Here is a 20,723-nt window from a genome sequence, read left to right on the forward strand (position 1 = left end):
TATTGTAAGCATAAGGAAAGGAGAAGACCCACTGGTGCCCACCACCCAGGTAACCCTTCTAACTGTCACTGGTGGAACACACTGGTAGGAATCTTCTATTACATGCGTTAATAGCATCAATCTCTCTGACATAACACAGACAGACATATTCATATGCAGGGGAATGGAGAGGGAAGTAAGATACTACACACCTCCCTTTCTACCAAACACATTCATGTCTCACACACAGGAATAGAGAGGGAGGTCAGATAATACATACCTCGCTTTCTATCAAAAACACATTCTTATCGCACACACACCTTCAAAATCTCATTTCTAAGCCTTTTACTACAGGCACAGAATGAGGTGGAGAACGAGAGCACATCAGACACACTGCTGCCTTATCAAAAACAAGGCGCAAATCGAACTAAAATGCCTGATTTGCCAACCAAATACAGGAGAACTGTGACCACGTAGACATCTGACTCACTAATCTTAAGTGAAGAGATGCAGACTATTCAGAACAACACTCAATCAGCAAAAGTAGAGTCTAACTATCCATGCAACATGGAAGTCCGGTGGTAAAGATATTTGAATGTCACCAAATTACAGCACCTCTGTGCCATAACACCACATCCCATATTTACTTATTCTGGAGAAAATGCACTGGAGCACTGGTATTATCCCCTTTGCACCCTTTCTCAATATTCAAATTAAATTTAAATCTACCTTTGTGGAGACCACTTGGAGTACAGGGGTACCACTTCCAGTCAAAGCAATACCTGTCATACATCCCTTTTCCCTTTAGCCTTTGTTGCTTACATGTGTGGCCCATATCACTTTATTTCCATGTGCAACCTTTGCTTCTTACATTACAACCTTTGTTGCTTTACATCATCTTGTCCTCGCTCGCGCCTTACTTGTGGCACACCACCACTCGCCAACAACCTTTCCTGACATACTACACCCTAGCATTCCTTTAAGAGACACAATCCTTCATACCAAGATAGACTTTGCAACCTTTGTTGCTCACATATACACTTAACCTTTGTCACTTTAAATACAACGTGCAACCTTTGTCAGTATACATTTTTTTTCTAATCATTATTTTTCAACCATTGTTACTTATAAACTTGTATGTAACCTTTGTTGCTACATCACATATGGTGTATACTTTGTTTCCCAAATTTGTATTACTTTGCAGCCTTTGCCACCTATACTACCCAAGTGCGCAACCCTTACCTTTAAGGTATTACTAATGCATTATTATCACTTACATTAAAGCTTATACCATCATATCTGACTGTTGTAAAATCATGCTAAGGAACTTTGTTACCTAACGATCCTGCCATTGTTGGTAGCGCCATATTTCATGTATCTGTAATTATAACATACATGCAGCTGTACTAAAACACACCACTTTGTAACATGTGTATTATGTCTCATTGTTACTCTGACCATCTTTCTAAATCTGCCTGCCTATTCTCTCTGCCCTCTGCAACTCCTCCAGAACAGGACTGCGAGACTTGTCCTTGGTCTCAAGCCCAGGGATCGTATCTCTCCAGGACTGAAATCTCTGCACTGGCTCCCAGTGGTTGCGAGGATTATGTTCAAAACACTTTGCATTGCCCACAAGTCCTTCTGGGGGCAGGGGCCTCAATACCTTAAACTCTCTCTTCCTAAATATCATCCTCCTCGAACTCTTCGCTCATCTGCCTCCAACTCCCTCAGGGTCAGTCGCTTCTCCAAGCAACGAGTTGGCGGTAGATCTCTTTCTTCGGCTGGGGCCTCCTTCTGGAACAGTCTCCCTGCCTCCCTGAAACCTGAAGAGAACCATCTCCGGTTCCGGAAGCATCTCAAAACCTTTCTCATTGCTTCGGCTTTTTCTCCTCCTCTCCCCTGCTGACCTCCTGGCTGAATCTGGAACTACACTGGTTACCTGGCCACCCTCTGATCTTGGGCCCAGGTCCCTCCCCTGCCAGTCACACACACCTGCAATGCCTGCCTGGCAACCCCTGCACTTGGAGACTGTTTCTGTATCTCTACAATCCCACTACCTGCACTTGATGTCTGCACTTACCTTTGCACTTGCCACCTGCTGGCCGTTACTTTTACTTATTGTTATTATTCTATTCCCATGTAATGCAATGCCCCTTCCCCCCACACTTTCACCCTTCCCCCATCCCATGCACTTGCACAATCTGAAAGATACCTGGCCTAGTAGGATTGTTGTCTGTCCTCCCTTTGTTCCCCCCCTTTCCTCGTCGCGCCTTGAAACACCTGTGTATAGGCGCGCTATAAATGCCATATCATATCATATATCATATCATAATTCTTCCTCAAATCAGTTTAAACTTTCATATAATTAAAATTAACTTAGGCCATTGATTTCATCTTTAAGATAAAGCATATTATCACATTTAGTTATTAGAAAACTGTTTTGTGTATTAGTTACTGTCCGCGAGTGTGGAACTAGAATGTGGAACCTTGGAGGGGAGGATGCTTATCAGTGGCTGGGGGAGATTGGTGTGATGAGACCTTTGCCGTCCCGCTGCCAAATAAAGGAACACTTATCGTTACTCACTGACTCCAAGTGGTGATAGTTCCATCACAAACCATATGTTCTCATTGTTTCCCAAAAGCAGTTTATATCTGCCTGTAACATTTTCCCTAGAAACTCCACTTTTAATTTTCCTTTTTTCTTTTACTTTAACCTTAATCATAGTACACATCCTATTCCTACAATTTTTTTGTCCAAACCTATTACATTTGCTGCCTTCAGATCTTGCTGACGAATGTATAGTTCACTTCCAAGGTCGATCTAGCGACTTCTGACCTCACCTTCATTCCAAACCGACATGATTTGCCCACTGACATCGAGCTCTCCTTCATGCTTTCAAAACCTGGTAGCCGCATTTCTATTTCATAATCCTTTCTTTTCTTCATGTGTCCCACTAGCACTCCTATAGGCAGTGTTCAGGCAGAGCATGCCCACGCTCAATGGTCATTTTTATTTCTATTGACCGAAGAGTCATTACAGCCTTTCTCGGTATTGGGCACGCCCCTCCTGGATGACGTCATTGAGGATGAGTAGTCGGAGCGAATGGAGCTCTGGCACCCTCTCATTGTATTCATAAACAAAACCACATGCTTACTGCTCAAATCCTGGCTCTTCAATTCGTAACTAGAGGACCGCCCACAAGGGCACATATGTAACTAAAACAACAATGAATTGAAAACACAGATCCCGATTCCCACTAAGCAATTGACTGAAAAAGAATCTAAGGAAGACCCCCCACGACATACCAAACGACTGACCAAGATAGGACACTAAAGACAGTAAACATAACCAGACCAAGATGGAACTACTAGGACAAACCATCAATAGCACCCCTGACCCTAACCACACCCTAGCTCCAACAGACCCATGCCACGATACATAGCAAGGAAATAGGGACCACCCTACCCTCTGCTCCGACTCCAGAAGATGAGAAATGAACACACCCAATCACATTAGACAAAACTCATTAGGATACAGCTGGGAGCGCGCAGCGCCACCATACACAAGCAACCAACCAAACCATAGAATTTAAGGAAGACGCTCCACGACTTACTGAATGACTAACTGAGAGATAGACATGATAGGAGGACACTAAAAACTGAATACATAGGAGACCAAGATGCAAGTTCGAGGACAATCTATCAGTTAGCACCCTGGCCCTGAACCACATCCAAGCTCCAACAGACCCATGTCATGATAGATAGCAAGGGAATAGGGAGCACCCAACCTCAGCACCTACACCAAAGGGAGAGAACGCGAAATAGACATACCCAATCACATTATATGTTGCTCATTAGGCTACAGCTGGGAGTGCGCTGCGCCATCACATACCACAGTCAGACGGCCATTTAAGGAAATCAGCACAACCCCACCCACATCAATACAACACAAATGGAAGAAGATGTATTTGAACCAGGATACTGACCCAACTAACCCAATTTTTGAAATTTCTGCACACCCAACCCACCCAAAACCTCACACAACCATCTCTCGCCCAGCAAACCGCACGCACTTTACCACACTGAATCAACAAACAAACCCAAACATGGTCTCGCCTGGTCCGTTACTCGCACCAAAAGCTCAGCGCACAGTGTATACCGAACTGAAACCGCCAACAGCACACCACTTCTCCCACTCTCATATTCCCCCCTCCTCCCTCCTGCCGACTAACCGTACCCGCCCTCCTTCTTGTTTACAGATCCGCCAGAGCGCCGTGAGACGAACTCTGTTGGTGACGGTGCGCTATATAAATACCTTTAACATTAACATCGATGCGATCACTGCACGGGAACCCCTTTTAATGTTCCTCATGCCTGCTGAGCATTGACTCTCTCTGCAGATTCCTTTCCAGCCATCTAGTGCCTAGACGCTTATTGTTATTGCCACTCTGCACACTCAGCTTCTGCTTTACTTTCACAATGTAGCGGGCATTTCTTAAACAGTTTACAATTTTGTTTAGTTTGCCAGCGAACATCTGCTGCCGCTCTGATGTACTTAATAGTAAAACCCTCTTCTTTTCACTATGCTCGCCTTTTTCCTCTTGGTGCTTCAATACATTAATAGTACTTTGCTTAATGGTGCTTTACCATTCTTGATGACTTCCCTCGTGGTGAGTCTTCCTTTTTGGGGTGGTGGGTCTTTGCTTCTGGCTGCTCACCACCACAGCTTCTTAATAGCATGTTTGATTTGTTTCCTGGCCTGCTTTAGGACAAATTGTGACCAGTATAGTAAAGAAGACCTGAAGTCTCAGATAGGTCAATTAAGTCCTTTTATTCAGATCCTAGGTACATATATTGCAAGTATAAGAAAAGGAGAAGTCCCACTGGTCCCTTTCTTCCTCAGAGAGACAGTGTGGTTGGCGATACCAAAGATGCTAGGAATGGAGAGGCTGCTGGTGCTAGGCTGGGAAATGTGGCAAAGGGCATGGCGAATGATGGGAAACCCAACCCCACTCTCAATGCAGGCGCCGCTTGCGGTGCTATGTGGGGTGGACCCCCAAATGATAAAGGGGATCCATAGATACTGGGAACTGGTGGGCCTGGCAACCCTCGGGGATGTATGGCAGGAGGGGGTGGCACTGGATTTTCAGAGGCTATTGGAGGACACTGGGGTGCATAAAGGCCAACACATCACTTATACTAGGATAATTAGAAGGGTGCGAGAATGTTGGCCTGAGACAGTGCTCATGGAACAACCTGATGCAACCATAGAGACGATGTATGATATCTCGGAGGGTGGACACAAAATTCCCATCTATATGAGCTACTGGGGACTAGAGTGTGGAGGGAGCCACTCCAACTGAGGCGTGACTGGGAGGAGGAGGTGGGAAAATCCATGTCGGATGGGCAATGGGTCAGAGCCCAAAGGTATCATAAGAAGGTGTTCCGAAATATGAGGCTGCAGCAGATACAATTGTATGTCACTCATAGGGCATACATGACCCCTAGTAAAATCGCCAAGTTTGGAGGCCCGATAGTACAGAAATGCCCACAGTGTGGGGAGGAGGGGGCGGGATGCTGCATGTGTTTTGGGCTTGCCCAGAGGTGGGGAGGTTTTGGATAGAGCTGAAGACACGCCTTGCGGAAAAGGGAATTGCTTTGGAGGTGGAGTCAGCTTGGGCATGCATGCTGGGGATTTTCACCAGACCACGTAACTTGAAACACATCAGTAAGATAAAAGACCTGGCTTATATTCTGGCTAAACAGAGAACTGGAAGGCGGCCTGACAGCCTAGAATTGAGATGTGGTGGGCGGACCTCATGAAATGGGCAGAGGCAGAAACAGCTGCTTGGTATGAAGCAGTCAGCAAGAGGGGGTGGGGGAGGCGGGACCCCTGATGGCATGGAGACAACTGGTGGCCTCGATGATAGGGCCCTCCCAGGCCGACCATAGCGAGGATGATGCGGAAGAGACAACCGAAGTAGCCACGCCTAGAGATGAGTAAAACAGTGACATTTAAGTAGGGGCTCGAGTTAAAGGGACGGGAGGGGGGAGGACCGAAATGTTTAATTAGTAATATAATGATGTGAAATGCAAATGTGGATGTAAAAATAAAAAAATAAAATAAAAGGAGAAGTCTGCCGATACAGATGTGTGCCTTTTAGCAGGACCCACCATCATTAAAAGACACGCATGGCTCAGTGGGTCAGGATTTAAACCAGAGACACAAGCAAGCTTACTGGACAAGCCAGTTGAAGGGTCTATTCTGTTTGGAAAAGCAGTGGACGAGGCTGTTAGCCTGTTGCCAGAGAACATACAAAAAGGAAATGAAGCTCCTTGGCATAATGGCACCATGTATCTTCATCCCTCATGCTAATCTCAACATGCGTCCAATACAAGAGTGGCTGGCGGAACAATGGTCTCAAGGAAAAATCGAGTTAACTCAAGGTTTTCCATTATGGTCCTGCTTTCAGCAAATCCGTGACTCTGCTCCAGTGCCCGACCTAGGTCTGCCAGCACAAGATTTGGACGCTCTTACCACGAATGAAAACAGCTGGGGGCTCAGTACTGTTTTACTGCTGAACATCAGCCGAACAACAGAAATGAGCCTCCTGCTGTTCTTTAAACTGTGTTTAAGCACTGCGCTCGGCGTGATTCTTGAAAAGTCGCTGGGCCAGACCTTGCCTGCTGCTCATTGTCATGAAAGCTTAAATACATGACACTGAGCTGCTGTCAAAGACGACTTTGTGCGGCCGCACCCTCTGGCTAGCTCTGCTCTGTCATCTGGCAGGCAGGCAGGCAGGCTGGAATAGAGGCAGACACTAGTTTGTCTTTTTTTATTTAATATTTTATTTTTTTAATGGAAACAGCAGGCGAGCAACTGGTTGGGCTCGTGGCCGGCCCCTGCTTTGGGCAGGCACTGGTCCGAGACAGGGGTCATGCCAGAGCCCAGCTCTGATGAACGTCAACAGTGGTTTTAATCTTGTGGCGTTATCCCCATCTCTCTCTGTCCGTTCTAAACCTTTGTCTCAGAAAAAGTATTTTAACTTTTTATTTTATTTTATTGTTGCATATATAGTTTACAAGAAACCTTACACAACATACATAGCTTATTTGGAAAACGGACAGATGTGGCCTCAAAGAGTATTTTAAAAGAATTTTGAAACACTCAGATCTCTTGGCGAGTTCACAGGCTTTATATGCCCCCTTGCCATGGTACAGCATCTGCACAGAGGCCTTAATGGTCGCAACAAGGATATACAACACCCCAACAGGAGTTTTAAAAGCCCAAGACAACTACGAACAAACCCCTCTAGGTTTTATACAGGGAGATTGCCACCAGCCCCAGTACTGACGCCAGTGTTAGCCCATGTTAGAGGAAGACTCGTAAAGGGTGCTGTTAGGCAAAATTGCATGCAGTACCTTCTGGGACCGCCACATGTATAAGTCTGAACTACACAGTTTTGTACTGGCGAGCTGAGCAGCCAGGCTTATCTCAAGAGGGAATGTGAGCAGTACAAGAGGTTACACATAGGTCTTACAGTCACAGTGGTTCAAGTAGACACTTACTCTCAAGGTTTCTTGTAAAACACTCATTAATGTATTACACAATCATTTAGAAAACATTCACTAGAAGGAGGCAACTTAATATAATACACAAACGCACTTCAATACCAAACCAATACGTTTCTGAACAAATTACTTTCTTAGGCAGTGCAAATAGTTATAGTTCACTAGAGCACTCGATTCAGTTCAATAGGCCTAGGTCAAAGTCAATGGACTAGTGTCTTGGATAGGAAAGAGTAGTTCTTGAAGTAAACGGTAAATTCGTTGCGAAAGTTCACAGAAGTAGTTTGTACGAAAAAGAATCATTTGTTGGCTCACAAGCTGATTAGGCCTGCAAGTTGGGAAAGTTCCATGATTTTTCACCGCGAGAGAAGCGGTCCCTCAATCGGGTTGGCACAGTACCTTAGTATGAGGCAAAATATGCAGCTGAAGACGTTGGTTCCTGGCATTTCCTGCAGATCTGACTGTTCCTGAGCCTCAGTCCTGGGGACAAGAGGGAGGACGTCAGGGGACTCCCGCACTGCACGGGTTCGTCAGAAAACGCTCACAAAATGGAGTCACTTCAGTTCAAGTAGCTGTTCATCAAGCACACAAGCTGGTGTCCTTCCCCCTGGTTAATCCTAACCAGCTCTGAGAATGGTATCCAGGTGGCTTACGAGTTGATTGGTCCCACCAACTCAAAGGGAGAAATTGTCCTTGAATGGGCTTCTCTGTCGAAAGGCGCTTTGGCGATTCGGACCTGCAGCTGGGCTTCACCGGGCAAACCAACGGTCCAGGAGTTGCAGCAGCCGTCCTCTTCCAGCTAGTCTTGGGTTCTTTCGTTCCAGTGGTCGACTCTGCTTTCCAGTCCAAGAGACTCACCTTTTAAACAGTTTTCTCCCATTCATTCCAGCCTAGCTCCCACTCACCCAGCTCGGTGGCTGTCCTTGCCAGACAGTCAGCCAGCAAATCACACCAGAGTGCATTTGGGTCTCATAGGAGACTTAAGCACAGGGATTTTCGGGCACCTCCCTCACTTCCTGCCCACCCCAGACACTCAGACGCCAGAGGCGGTCTTCAGTCCTGAAGCCTGCCAAAGGCATGGAAACAAACACTAGAAGGACCTTTCTAAAAAGAAATGGCGAAAAAAGAAGACCGGGACCTGTTTAAACAAAGGGACTTAAGGCGCCATATTGAAAAACATGGCTCCCGTGATTTTTAGCTACCGGTGTTCGCGGTCGGGAAAAATCATGGTAGTTTGTTGTAAAACCACTGCCACCAGCCATTTCGATAGAAAATGGTAGCATTTGACTGCTACATGAGTTTCTAGACATAGGGGATACTTGGTACCCCCTTTATCACTCTATAGGAAGATAGCGTGTGCTGGGTCTAGGAATTTAAAAAGACTAGTCAATTTACCTTTACATTTTCTGGGAAACAGTAGTTTATCTCAGAGGAGGTATTTAAACCTTGGGACAGCCTGAAAGGCTTCCCTTGCCACTGCACTGAGGGTGCTGTGTGACACAAATAAAGAAGATGATGCCTATGAGTTGTTTAAAACTCCATAACCAAAGAAAATAAACACAGAAGACAAACAGAATTAAACAGTACAGAGTCCCAAAGTTCAGCAAAAGAGCTGGGGGGTCTCTAAGGTAGAGAGAAATTAGCAAACTGTGAATTCTCCCTAACAGGTGCTTCCTGTAAGCACTGACTATCTGTTTTGGCTTCCAGCCTACATACTTTGGTACGGCCTACTTACCTTGGTAGGGGACAGAACAACAACATACGCCCATGCATGGAGGCTCATTGCCACTGAGAAGTTAGTGTTCGAAACAGTGTGCAAGTGGTATTTCATCAAGCTCACAACAAAGCCACTCAATACGCCTTTCAGACACTGATGTTAACTCCAGGATCATAATAGGCTGCTGCAAGCATGGGTGTCGCCCTACTAGACAAGGGGGGGATTCGAAGATGTGCCAGTACTCAAATGGAACACGGATATCTATTCTGTGTATTGTATAGTTCCAGAAAAAGATCTGACAGTAAAGCCAGTGCTAGACCCAAGACCTATAAACAATTTTGTAAAGCCTCAAATGTTTTCGATGGCCACCCTACATGAGGTAATTCTGCTATTAAAAAGGCGACTACATGTCAACCCTGGGCATGAAGGATGCATACTTTCATATCTGTGTTCCAGGATCACCACAGTTCAAAGTGGGCAAACTGCAATGTCAGTTCAAAGTGCTTCTTTTAGGAATAGCATTGGCACAACAAATATTCACAAAGGGTCTGTTTGTGGTTGCTGCTCACCTTTTCAGGCAAGGGATCCACGTATGTACAATGACAGGCTTGCTACTTAGGCACTTTGTGTGGGCTTCACTAGTTTATGGCTGTGCGTGACTAGCAATTTGGGGGATTTTAAGGGAATTAGCCCTTTCCCTTGAAATGCAGCCTTGTCGTAAAATGTAGATGTGTTTATTGATTTCAGAGTATCATGCATTTGTTGTATTCGGCATCTGTGTGTTCTTGGGGGTGCAGGCTATTAACCCTGTATTTCTTAATGGAAGCTTATTAAACTTTTTTGCTACTTTGCACATGGGGGAATGTAAGGTTAATAGCCAGCACCCTTATAGCTTACGGATGCCAAATAAAACAAATAATTGATACTCCAAGAAATCAATGAACATATGTATAATTACAAATAAGACATCCGTTCTATATGCAAGCAGTGGTGTTTTTTGTGAAGACACTAATTGCTGTCAGGTAGGTTGCGAGGGAGACATGGGGAGTTACTGTAGAACCTCTGATGGCTTATGCCATTCCCTCCTTATGTCGCAGGTAGCACCTTTTGTCTCGCATGAGTCGCAGTGTTAAACATTTTGAAAAAAGATGTTCACCTGTTCTTCCACACACTACCTCTGTCATCATTAGGAGGCGACTCTATCTTTTTGTCCCACATTCTGGGTTTTATGTTTTATATAGTATTCCATTCACTGCCTAGCTCCTCCTAATTGCTGCACTACTGTCCTTCAATCACATCCCTGTGCTCTCTAGTCATCTCATGGCTTTTGAATTCATACCTCTCCTCTTGTGCCGTTTAAAGTTCCACTCTATGCTGATAGTCTCTAGAGCACTTGGTCCCCTCAATTCTTAACTCTTCTCTCAAGTCTAGCCCAGCACTGATTGCGTTTCTTTGCGCCTATTTTGCCATATCCCTTTAATGTGCCGTTTAGTCTACACTGTGCAGTGCTTTGATGAAATTATGCTATACATTAAACATGTTGATATACCATTATTGGGAAGCCTGCAATGCTACAACTTCACCAGCATCTGGGAATAATTGCTTTTAAAGTGGATTTTTCCCAAAATATCAATTTATTTCTGAAAAATGTTATGCACATTACAATATAATGCTACCAGCTCCTCCTGCTGCACATGAGTTTTATAGCTTCCTACTAATAATTTATCAGTTATTCCTCTTTTGAACGTTTTGTTTAAACATTTTTTATTCACCTTCCCCATCTCCCTTTTTGTTGCTCTGGACAGTGTTCTTTATTGATCCATGTAGAGACTGCAGAACATGCCATTGAAGATATTGTACATAAGCAGGGCCCCGTTTCACGCTTTGAGATGCAGATGCCTGCAGAGGAAATGGAGGGATAACGGGATTATCCAGCACTGGCGTCTTCAGACAGAAGTCATCTGGATGGCTTTAGTATCTGCAGTAATTTAGCTGAGTTTTAGTTTCAGCTGTGCAGTAAGCCACGTGGCGTTCTGCAGCTCAGGAACAAGTAAAGAAGGTTGGTGATGAAACATTGAGAAATCAAGGATCGTTTTGTTTTTCTATGGCAAGGTTTTCATTTTCCCACCTCACTGAATATTCACAGCATGTTCTGTCTCCCACATTAGTGCCGCGTAGGGTCTCAGTTCACATTCTTTAGGATTTAAAAATAGCTTCATAAGTTGACACTGTCATGCATTAAGATGCAGAAATCTTTGTTAAAGCCCTTTTGAATATAAGCTGCCCCTGAGCCAGAGCCAGAGTTAACTTATTAATGTGCAATAGCCTTCTGCTATTGGCCAAGTGCACATGAAGACGACAGTTTCACATGATTAAATACACTTTAGAAGTCGCATGCCTTTTATAAATATAGAATTTTGAAGGACATTATTGTAAAGATGGTATGGTGGAAACCCTTAGCAGGGGACAGGCGTATGTAAGGGGTGGCATATACAGGAATAGGGATAGACGGCACAAGGAGCAGGCGATTGTACTCGGGATGACGGTTAGAAGAGAATCATCAGAAGAGACAAAATAGTTAGTCATCCTAGGGATGAAAGCATTGGTAGAAATTGAAGACGAACAGGGGTGGCAATCCCATCAGGATAATATGCAGATGTTGAAGTCTAATGAGATAAGCATCATTAAAATCGTTGACACTGATGATTTTACAATATTGTCTTACATGTGCCTTTTTAAATGGCATTTGTGTGGTTCTTTTAGCTATTTACGGGGAAATGGTTCGGTTGGGCCTCAACTCTTGCCCACAACCAAAAATGCACTTTGTTGTTTAAAATGGTGCTGGAGACTTGTTGGTCCTTTATGTGGTGGCATTAGTTGAGCCACCTCTTTGCAATGCAAGTGCATTTAAGAGACTAGGCCTGGGTTTACTTCTGTAGTTTTATAGTACAGGCTAAACTGTATAGAAACGTTTTTGCAAAAATATGCTCTTGAAACAAGACTGGGAATCTTTACTTCAAGGGCAAGTGGTGTGGTCCGTTGTTAAATTTATGCACGTTAGCAGGTAAGTGTATTTCCAGTTAAGAACACAGGACAAAAGCTGTTGGTATTCTCTGCACAAAGGAAGCACATGGCACCTGTTCCCCTTTATTTGGTAATATAGGTCCTTTATAGCTTACGTTAAAGCTAGTGCAGTTATGCAGTGTACTATCTGTATTAATATTCATACATATTGCCTATCTCTGAATACCTTTAAACACGGAATACATTTTTCAAACTAATTGCTTTCTGGATTTACCAGATTATTTATTTATTTTACTTGCTGATATCGCCCAGGCCCGGCGGTATCACAGCGCTAGAAGCTTGGTACATTCAGGTACAGGAGTTACAGTATGTGTTGCAGGTGTAAGGAAGGCATGTATCAAACAAGGAAGACAGACACAAGTGATCAAAGTTCAAGGGTGTTTATTGAACTTCAGTGGGTTGGTTGAGCGCCTGTCTAAACCTAAATCTAAATCTAAGGATGGGAGCAAGCTCTGACCATCAAATAATAACACAGTCCTGGTCGAGTCTCTGTCAAAATAAAAGGGCCTATACTAATAAACCTATTGCCAATCCTTACTTCTAAATACAAATGGTGTGGGACAATAATGTATACAAAAAGGAAAGTGTTCATGAAATGATGTGTCAGGATAGTTGAGCAGTTGGCTTCCCTTTACCACGTTTTTAGCACAGGGCAAGTAGGCACATTCGAGCTTCGCACACACGGTTCAAAGCATACGTATCAGGGCCTTCTGTCAAACTCTCTTTCCATTAATAGTCTCTTACTGCGGAGGGCCTGTCGTAACAAACAAACATCCAAGTTCCATTCTCATCAGGATTTTCACATGTACAAGTTCTCGCTTCCAGTGTTCATCATGGGCCTCCCTGCTTCAGGCTTGGACCCCTTTTTACCCAATGTTTACACTTTGTCTCCCTAGTTTGGGCTCGGACCATGGATCTCCCTTGTTTGGGCTTGGATCCCCTTAGCACAATATTCACATTTGGTCTCCCTCATTCGGCTCGGACCATGGATCTCCCTCGTTCGGGCTCTGATCCCTTTAGCACAATGTTCACATTTGGTCGCTCTCGTTCAGGCTTGCACCATGGATCTCCCTCGTTTGGGCTCGGATCGCTTTAGAACAATATTCGCATTTGGTCTCCCTTGTTCGGGCTAGGACCATGGATCTCACTCGTCACTCGTTAGGGCTCAGATCACTTTTGATATCAAAATCAAAGACTTTCGAATGTGCAAATTTGCTTAAACCATCGCAGGACCATTTCGATTCACTTCACACAAAGTTCTTGCCAGACCACTCCGTCAACGGTATTGTAGCTTTCTTTCTCAAGTTCAAACATTGATCGGCAGTGTAGCTTTACTCGCATCTTTCATCACACGCATTTAACAATGTTAATTCTAGCGCTCGTTCTACAATATTGTTTCTTGCAATCTTAACTTCAACACAGACCGATCTTGCATCGGTCTCCCCAACTCACCAGCTGTGTTGATCTGCTTTGTTCTTGGAGCCAAGTATGATACCACAGCAGCTGCTGCTCCTTCCTGCCCTGGTCAGCTACAAGGGAGGGCCTCCGGTATCTCTGACACACAATTCCCTATTATTCAGTCTGGTTTCCTGGCTTTACGCTTTCACTGTTGAAAGTTTCTTGAAAGTAACAGTTTCCTGCCGAAAAGGTCAAGTGTATTTCCTTCCTTGCAAACCTTTCTTGGTTGGCCATCTTTCTCCCCTCGTTCAGCTGCCGACATGAAACGGTATCCAGTGATTCCCTCGAATACAAAGCATTGAATGCAAAAGCCACGAAAAAATGCATTTATTTTGTAGGTAAAGTTTTTTTTAAATTAAAATGGGTAAAAAAACAGGGTTTGCGGGATCCCCCCGCCCATTAAAAAAATAATTTTTCAATGATTTTTTTTTTCGAGCCTTTTGCATTCGATGCTTTGGATGTCGAGGCTATTACTAGGAACCCTCGAAACTGCTGTTGCTTCGTGTGCTTTGCCTCGCTCAGATTGTGCTCCGCCTATTATCTATGTGGTGAAGTTTAATGGAAGTCGGGTGTGAGGGATTGTCAGTAATTGCCTGACCTCGCCTGACCATAGTAGTGGAACATAAACTTCTTCCTCCTCGTTTTAAATTGAAAACGTTGGTGGCACCGCCTTAGATGCATACACGCCAGGCTTTGTGAAATTCCCTTCCCTTTAATGTATGTGCCATCTCATCCCTCTCAAACCCACTTCTTCAACTCCAAGGAATAAAATGCCTCCTCCCGATTCTGGATCCTGGCCATTCTCAATGGATTGTTTATCTTCTATGTGCGCACTGATGCCCATGGGTGTGTTAAGTAATAAAATAATAATGTTGTTAATAATAATTTATCGCCAGCCAAACTACAAAGTATATCCTGGCAGGTATTTGTCAGGTGCCCTAAATTCACCAATAGCCAAGCCACCTTTATAAATATGTAGTGGGAATGTTCCCCGGTTCAGCAATTGTGGCAGGGGGCATTGGATATGCTGAGGAGGTTTAAGGTATGGGCTCTGCATATGACAATAAAAAGACATGCCTGTTGGGCTTTTTAACCAGTAAGAAAAATTGTAAATTACACATGAAGTTTATTTTATTAGGCTTAACGTTGGCCAAAAGGCAAAGGCAAAGACAATGCGGTGGAAGCGATGTGCCCCGTTCTGTTAAAAGGGGAGACTAAGGATATGCTACGATGGGCAGCGGCAGAGAGGGATCCAAGGATGGTAGAAACTGTAATGGAGGAACATGAGGGGAATACACGATCTGGGATGAATATATTGGTGTTATTGGAATCCCCTGAGTCAAGGCCACCTTAAAGGGAGGGAAATTTACCTGCACATGATTCCATAGTGAAAGCCCTCTTTCTGTAATGACGATTAATAGCGTGTGAAAATTAATTAAATTGACTTTGGAAGTGTAGCCTCTCATTCATATCTGTATTTGAATGGTTGAAGCTAGACTTTTAATCGTTACTGTAGTCTTCGGTCTCTTTGATTTCCGTGGTATCGAAATGTGGTTGCAGGAAACATGGAACAACATTAAGTGAATAACTTGAGTCCTCTTTGCTTACCGTCCAGGTGGAGAACGAGAAGTCCATGGAACATGAGAATAAGTGCATGGATGAACACTTAAGCAAATTGCTGGAATTTGTTCTTCAGTTAAAGAGGGCAAACACAGAGCTTGTCCCACAGCTGGGAGCACTCTCTCTTCAGGACAGACCACCCTTACCACTTCTATCCTCAGAGTCGGACATTGCCAAGTTGACTGAAGTATTTCAGAGGTATGAGTCCCTAGAACACAAGACTGGGACCTGCGAGAAAATAGTCAGCGTATTGAATCGAGAAGTGGAAAGGGTGCTGGTGACCGTGGATGCATACAACAGACAACATCGACTAGACCAAGAAAAAATAGAATCCCTCAGTACCAAGGTGAGTGTTTATCGGTTCTTTTAAAATGTTTTCAGTTCTTGAGATGTGCATGGAATTTACAGCATTGGAAAAGCAAATCTTCTGTTCTGAAATGAAGTGCAGCTCTTGTTGCAAACCCCCCACCAATCAACAATTTCAGGGTCTGGTATAATACTCCTGCATGCACCACCATATGACATTGCAGCTGCTGGCCCTAGACCAATGTAGCAATTAATACAAAAGAAAATAGAAGATGTATACAAAAAAGATAATGGCAAAATGCATGTTATACATTAATACTTCCCTATAGTGCAGTTCAAAAATGTATGTAATGGTTTCAAAAAAGCTCCACATGCTATTTGTGTAGACCAATAGTTTTCAAAGTGCATCTGCCATGTGTTGTACAAGTGTATTTTTTTTATTTTTATTAAAATGATATAGTTTATATATAAACTTTTCATTTAAATTATCATACACATTTCATTTATCCTTAGTTTACAAAATTTAGAAAAAGGAAAAAGCAAAATAAATACATTTCACAGTGCTGGCTATATGCTTCATTATTGGTTATAATCTAGAATGTCAACCACGAATTGGACGATTGTGAAAATTAATTTTTTGTTTTTGCCTCCAAGAAGCTTTAGCCATCTGTTATCTCCCTCCTCTTGATGCTGGGCAATGTTAAATGCTTCTCCGTAGAGGGCTCTCTTGGCGGATAGTGCAGGGCAAACCATGATTAAATGTTTGAGGGATTCTGTGGCATCTATATCCTTGCAATATCAACAGAATTGTTCATCTTTTGGTACTTTGTGGATGTGGGCTAGTCTTTGTCGCGTCAACAGGATGTTAAAGCGAAGTTTTATGAAGATTGTCCGGATAGTAGGATCAGGAAAGAGTGCCAGATACTGTGGAAGTTCATTCAGGGCTCGTATGTCAAATGGAGAAAGTAAGTTCATGTTATACCTAGTTTTCTCTTCTGTTGTTTTGTGCCAATCATTGCGTTGCAGCTTAATCTTTGCACGTTGTGGCTGTTTGATGAGCATTTCGACAGTAATGTCTTCTTTTACCATGGCCAAGAAAAGTCGTGACTTCCACTGTTTCAACACTGTATTATTCATCGCCTGAGGCATTTCATGTAGAATTTGTAAGGCTGGAGTGTGTTCCCCATTTATGATTTTTCGTAGGAAATCTAACTGCTTCCAAAGAACTAGTGAGGCAAGAGATTGCAATGCTACCTCAAAGCGAATTTTGGGCATAGGAAAGTTCTTGGGGAGATGCAAGATCTTACGCCAGAAAATAGCTTCGAGCTTTTGCCAGTTTATGAGGGTAGGTGTAATCATAGCTTCACTCCCATAGATAATTATAGGGATGACTTTCTGGCGATAAAAGGCTGCAATTGGTTTGAGCGAAAATTTGCCAAAGCGCTTGTGTAGCATCACCCCTTGTCGGGCTAGTAATTGAATTTTAGTCTCCATTGTAGTTGCCCAGGCTATTTCTGCCTTATGTTGGTTCAGCACAACACCTAGGTATTTAAAGGTAGTTACACTGGCCAGTAGATTGTTATCCAGTGTGAGATTCGGTGTCCTATATCGATGCTTTGTATTTTGATAGGTAGTTAATGCCATAGTTTTTTTGTTTTGTTTTGTGTTGATCTGTAATTCGTTAGCTTTCATGTATGTTTCTGTCATACATAGATTTTCCTGTAATCCTGAGGGTGTCTTATCAAGGAGTACTATGTCATCAGCATACATCAAATATGGGATCGGAACTGAGTTGATTTTCGGTGGATTCAGAAGATGTGATTTGATATTTGAAGAATAGTCAGCTGTATATAGGTTATATAACGTTGCTACGAGGGGGCAGCCCTGTTTTAGACCATGCCAAGTTGTTATAGAGTCAGTAGTGGTTCCTTCTTTCGTTAGTCTGATCGAAATTGTAGTATTGGAATAGAGTAACTTGATGGGTTCCAATATCTCTGAAGGGCATTTCCAACTCGCAAGCTTGTTCCACAAGATATTCCTGTTTATGGCATCAAAGGCCATATGCAGATCTATGAAGGCAGCGTAAAGAGCGGTTTTAGATGTTAATGCTTCATGTTTTAGAACATTTAGAATAAACAGGTTCACGTTCGTCCCAACTTTTGGAGTGAATCCTGTTTGTCGACAATCGAAGCGGTGGTCGCTTTAGCCCAGGCGACAGTTTTTTAAGGAGATAGCTTCCAAATAATTTGCCCAAAGGGTCTAACAGGGCAATGGGTCTGAAGTTGGCAGGATAATCTCTGTTGCCCTGTTTATAGATCGGTATCAATACCGCTTTAGACCAGGTGGTGGGTAGCACCTTTAGTGAGTTGACCAAACTTAGAATGTGGTCCAGAAGGTTCGCCCAAGTCTCTGGATCTCGTTTCAAGGCGGCATTAGATAATCCATCAGGACCTGGTGCTCTGGATACATTTAGATTGTGGATCTGGATACATTTAGATTGTGGATCATCTCTACAAATTGCTCTTTTTCCCAGGTAATGGTCCATTTGTTTGTGCTGGGAATTTTATCCAGATGTTCATTTTGGGTTCGATCTTTATAGAGGTTCGCAAAATGTGCGATCCAGTTCTTTTCTGTGACGTTGGCTACCATCAAATGCTGCTGTCTTGCATTGTTGTTTAGTTGGTTCCAGAGGGATCTCAGAGTTTTGTTACGCAGTGTAGCTAGCATAGCTTCTGCGTCATCTTGTAACTTAAACGCATTAGTTTTATTCCAATTTCTATAGGCTTGCTTAGCATTCTTAATCTTCTTAAGATTTTCTGCGGTGGGATCCTTTGACCACTTCCGAATGTTTTGTCGAAGGTTTTTTTTTTTGTTACTATTTCTGGATTATAATAATGACGGTGAGTTGGTTTCTCTATAGTGCTCTGTTTCATTTGATACGGAATCAGGATCCAGTCGTAGTTTATTTTAAATTCGTCTGGCATCTCTGTTTGTTGAAAGAGCTGTGAGATGGCGGCCAACTGGTTATTGCTGATTCTTAATCTGGATGTTGCTCCTGTTATTTCCAGCAAGGTAGGAGGGGGGGCCGCATATGTTACAATTCCTCCTGCCACTGAGATCTTGAGCATTGAGTGGTCGCTTTTGATGGTAGGGAATACTTGCAATCCTACTAACTTATTGTTTATATCTGAAGACAGGTATATGTAATCAATAATTGCAGTCGTCTTTCTGGATTACCAGGTTGGCAGAAGGCAGTTTTGTTTATCATAGGGCTGATTTATTAGTTCTAGATCCCTCATGCTCTTTTGACCAGCGAAGAGCTCTTTTTGATAGTAAATGTGATTGTCTCCTTACCCCTTCTGCAGTATACAGATGTATATTAAGGTCTCCACAGATGATAAAACTGATTTTGGGAAATTTTACGGCGGTTCTTTCGATTGTCAGAAAGACGCCGTCCAGAAAGTTAGCATCATTTATTGCTACTGGATTCCAATATGCATTAATAATTGCTATCATACTCGACGCTTGAATTTGGTTTGGAGCTGACGGATTTGAATCAACACCTTTCGTGATTATTATGATGGTAAGTTGAGTCCATGGGTTGATGTTTTCAGATTCGATAACTTTCCACGAAGGGGATATTTTTATTAGGGTTAGTAGGCCCGCTGATGGTCGGCCCCTTATTCCTTTTATGGCTGGGTTGAGAGCGGTTATATAACCATCACACACGGGTGTCTGGGATAACCAGGTTTCCTGGAGACATATGATTTGGGAGGATTCTAATACAGGATCTAATAATTCAAAGAGATGAGACGATCCTCTTGTGTTCCAGGAGCACAGCGTCCATGTGTGTGTTGGTAGTTGTGGTAATGGTTATAATCGAGCATCGAGGCTGTTTGTAGAGTTTAGAATCGTATCTTCATACACTCGATGGAAAGGATAGGTAACGTCGTGTGCATCGATGTGATCCTTGTTCTGATTCTGTGAACGTGCAGAATGCTGGCATGTTTCTATTACGTTTGTTGCATCTTTGGTATCCACTGTACACGCAAACCCTAATGAAAGTAACGGGACAGCCATCTGTAAGATACGATTCATGGTATCTGGGTTATAGAATTCGACCAGTACTTTATCCAGCGAGTGATCACATTCAAAGCTCACTGTCTTGATTTCCTGTGAGTGTATTGAGTTTAGTTCAAGTGTATTAAATATTGCTGAAAATAAATGTTTTAATGCTCAATAATCGATTCTTTACTTACATTTCCAAGAAACCTTTTTGTGTGTTGCCAGATTGTCCTTTCTTTGGGCTGACACAATGGGAGTGGCAGGGCTCATCTTGAAGCTTGGTTATCAAGAAAACTTGCAGAACATCTCTGAAATGTCTTATTCTTCTGGCCTTTGGGTTAGCTGGAAAGTGTTACATTTTCTTTCGAAAGGCAGCAAATCTCCTTGCTAGGAATCAATGACAGTTTTTCACCTGTAAATGTGGAACCATGATAACACACAAGTGATTTGTATCCCTGTTTAATCAAATAGATGTGGCTCGTTACAATGTGCCATTTACATTTTATGGTAGTTTTGACCCGAAGGTTAATATCTCCTAATTTAAACGATTTTAATTTTGTCTCCTTCATAGTTCACAGACTAGATTTTTACATGGCTTTACCATCATCTTTTTTCAAAGCATTAACACTGGTTTCTATATTTTCAATATCTGTTTCTTACTGAGCTTTCATTTCTCCAGAAGTCCACACCGGAGTTAAATCCATCATAGCACCAATTAAACTTGAATTGCTAAAAGATAAAATGCAAAAGCATTTACTGTTAATATCCTGTTGAAGATCGTAGTGTTTTGAATGCTCTTTGCAATGCGTTCTCGTCAGCCACACTTTACATTCACACACCTGATAATGGAAGCTTCAGCTGTTAACTAAACTAGTGAAATCTTGGTTTTCCTCTGATGTTTGATCATATGGAGATACAGTGTAAA

General features: G+C 43.0%; 1 protein-coding gene across 8 annotated transcripts in view; it reads left to right on the forward strand.

Moving 5' to 3' along the window:
* TRAF2 (TNF receptor associated factor 2) overlaps nt 1-20,723 on the forward strand; it is a 1,562,837-nt gene that overhangs the window by 1,365,547 nt on the left and 176,567 nt on the right. For all 8 annotated transcript variants that reach the window (XM_069609765.1, XM_069609762.1, XM_069609766.1 and 5 more), the window contains one exon: nt 15,423-15,773. In XM_069609765.1, coding sequence (XP_069465866.1) covers nt 15,423-15,773 — 351 coding nt within the window. The remainder of the gene's footprint in view (nt 1-15,422; nt 15,774-20,723) is intronic.

Source organism: Ambystoma mexicanum, chromosome 8, assembly GCF_040938575.1.
Source record: "Ambystoma mexicanum isolate Mex_15411 chromosome 8, UKY_AmexF1_1, whole genome shotgun sequence".
NCBI lineage: Eukaryota > Metazoa > Chordata > Amphibia > Caudata > Ambystomatidae > Ambystoma > Ambystoma mexicanum.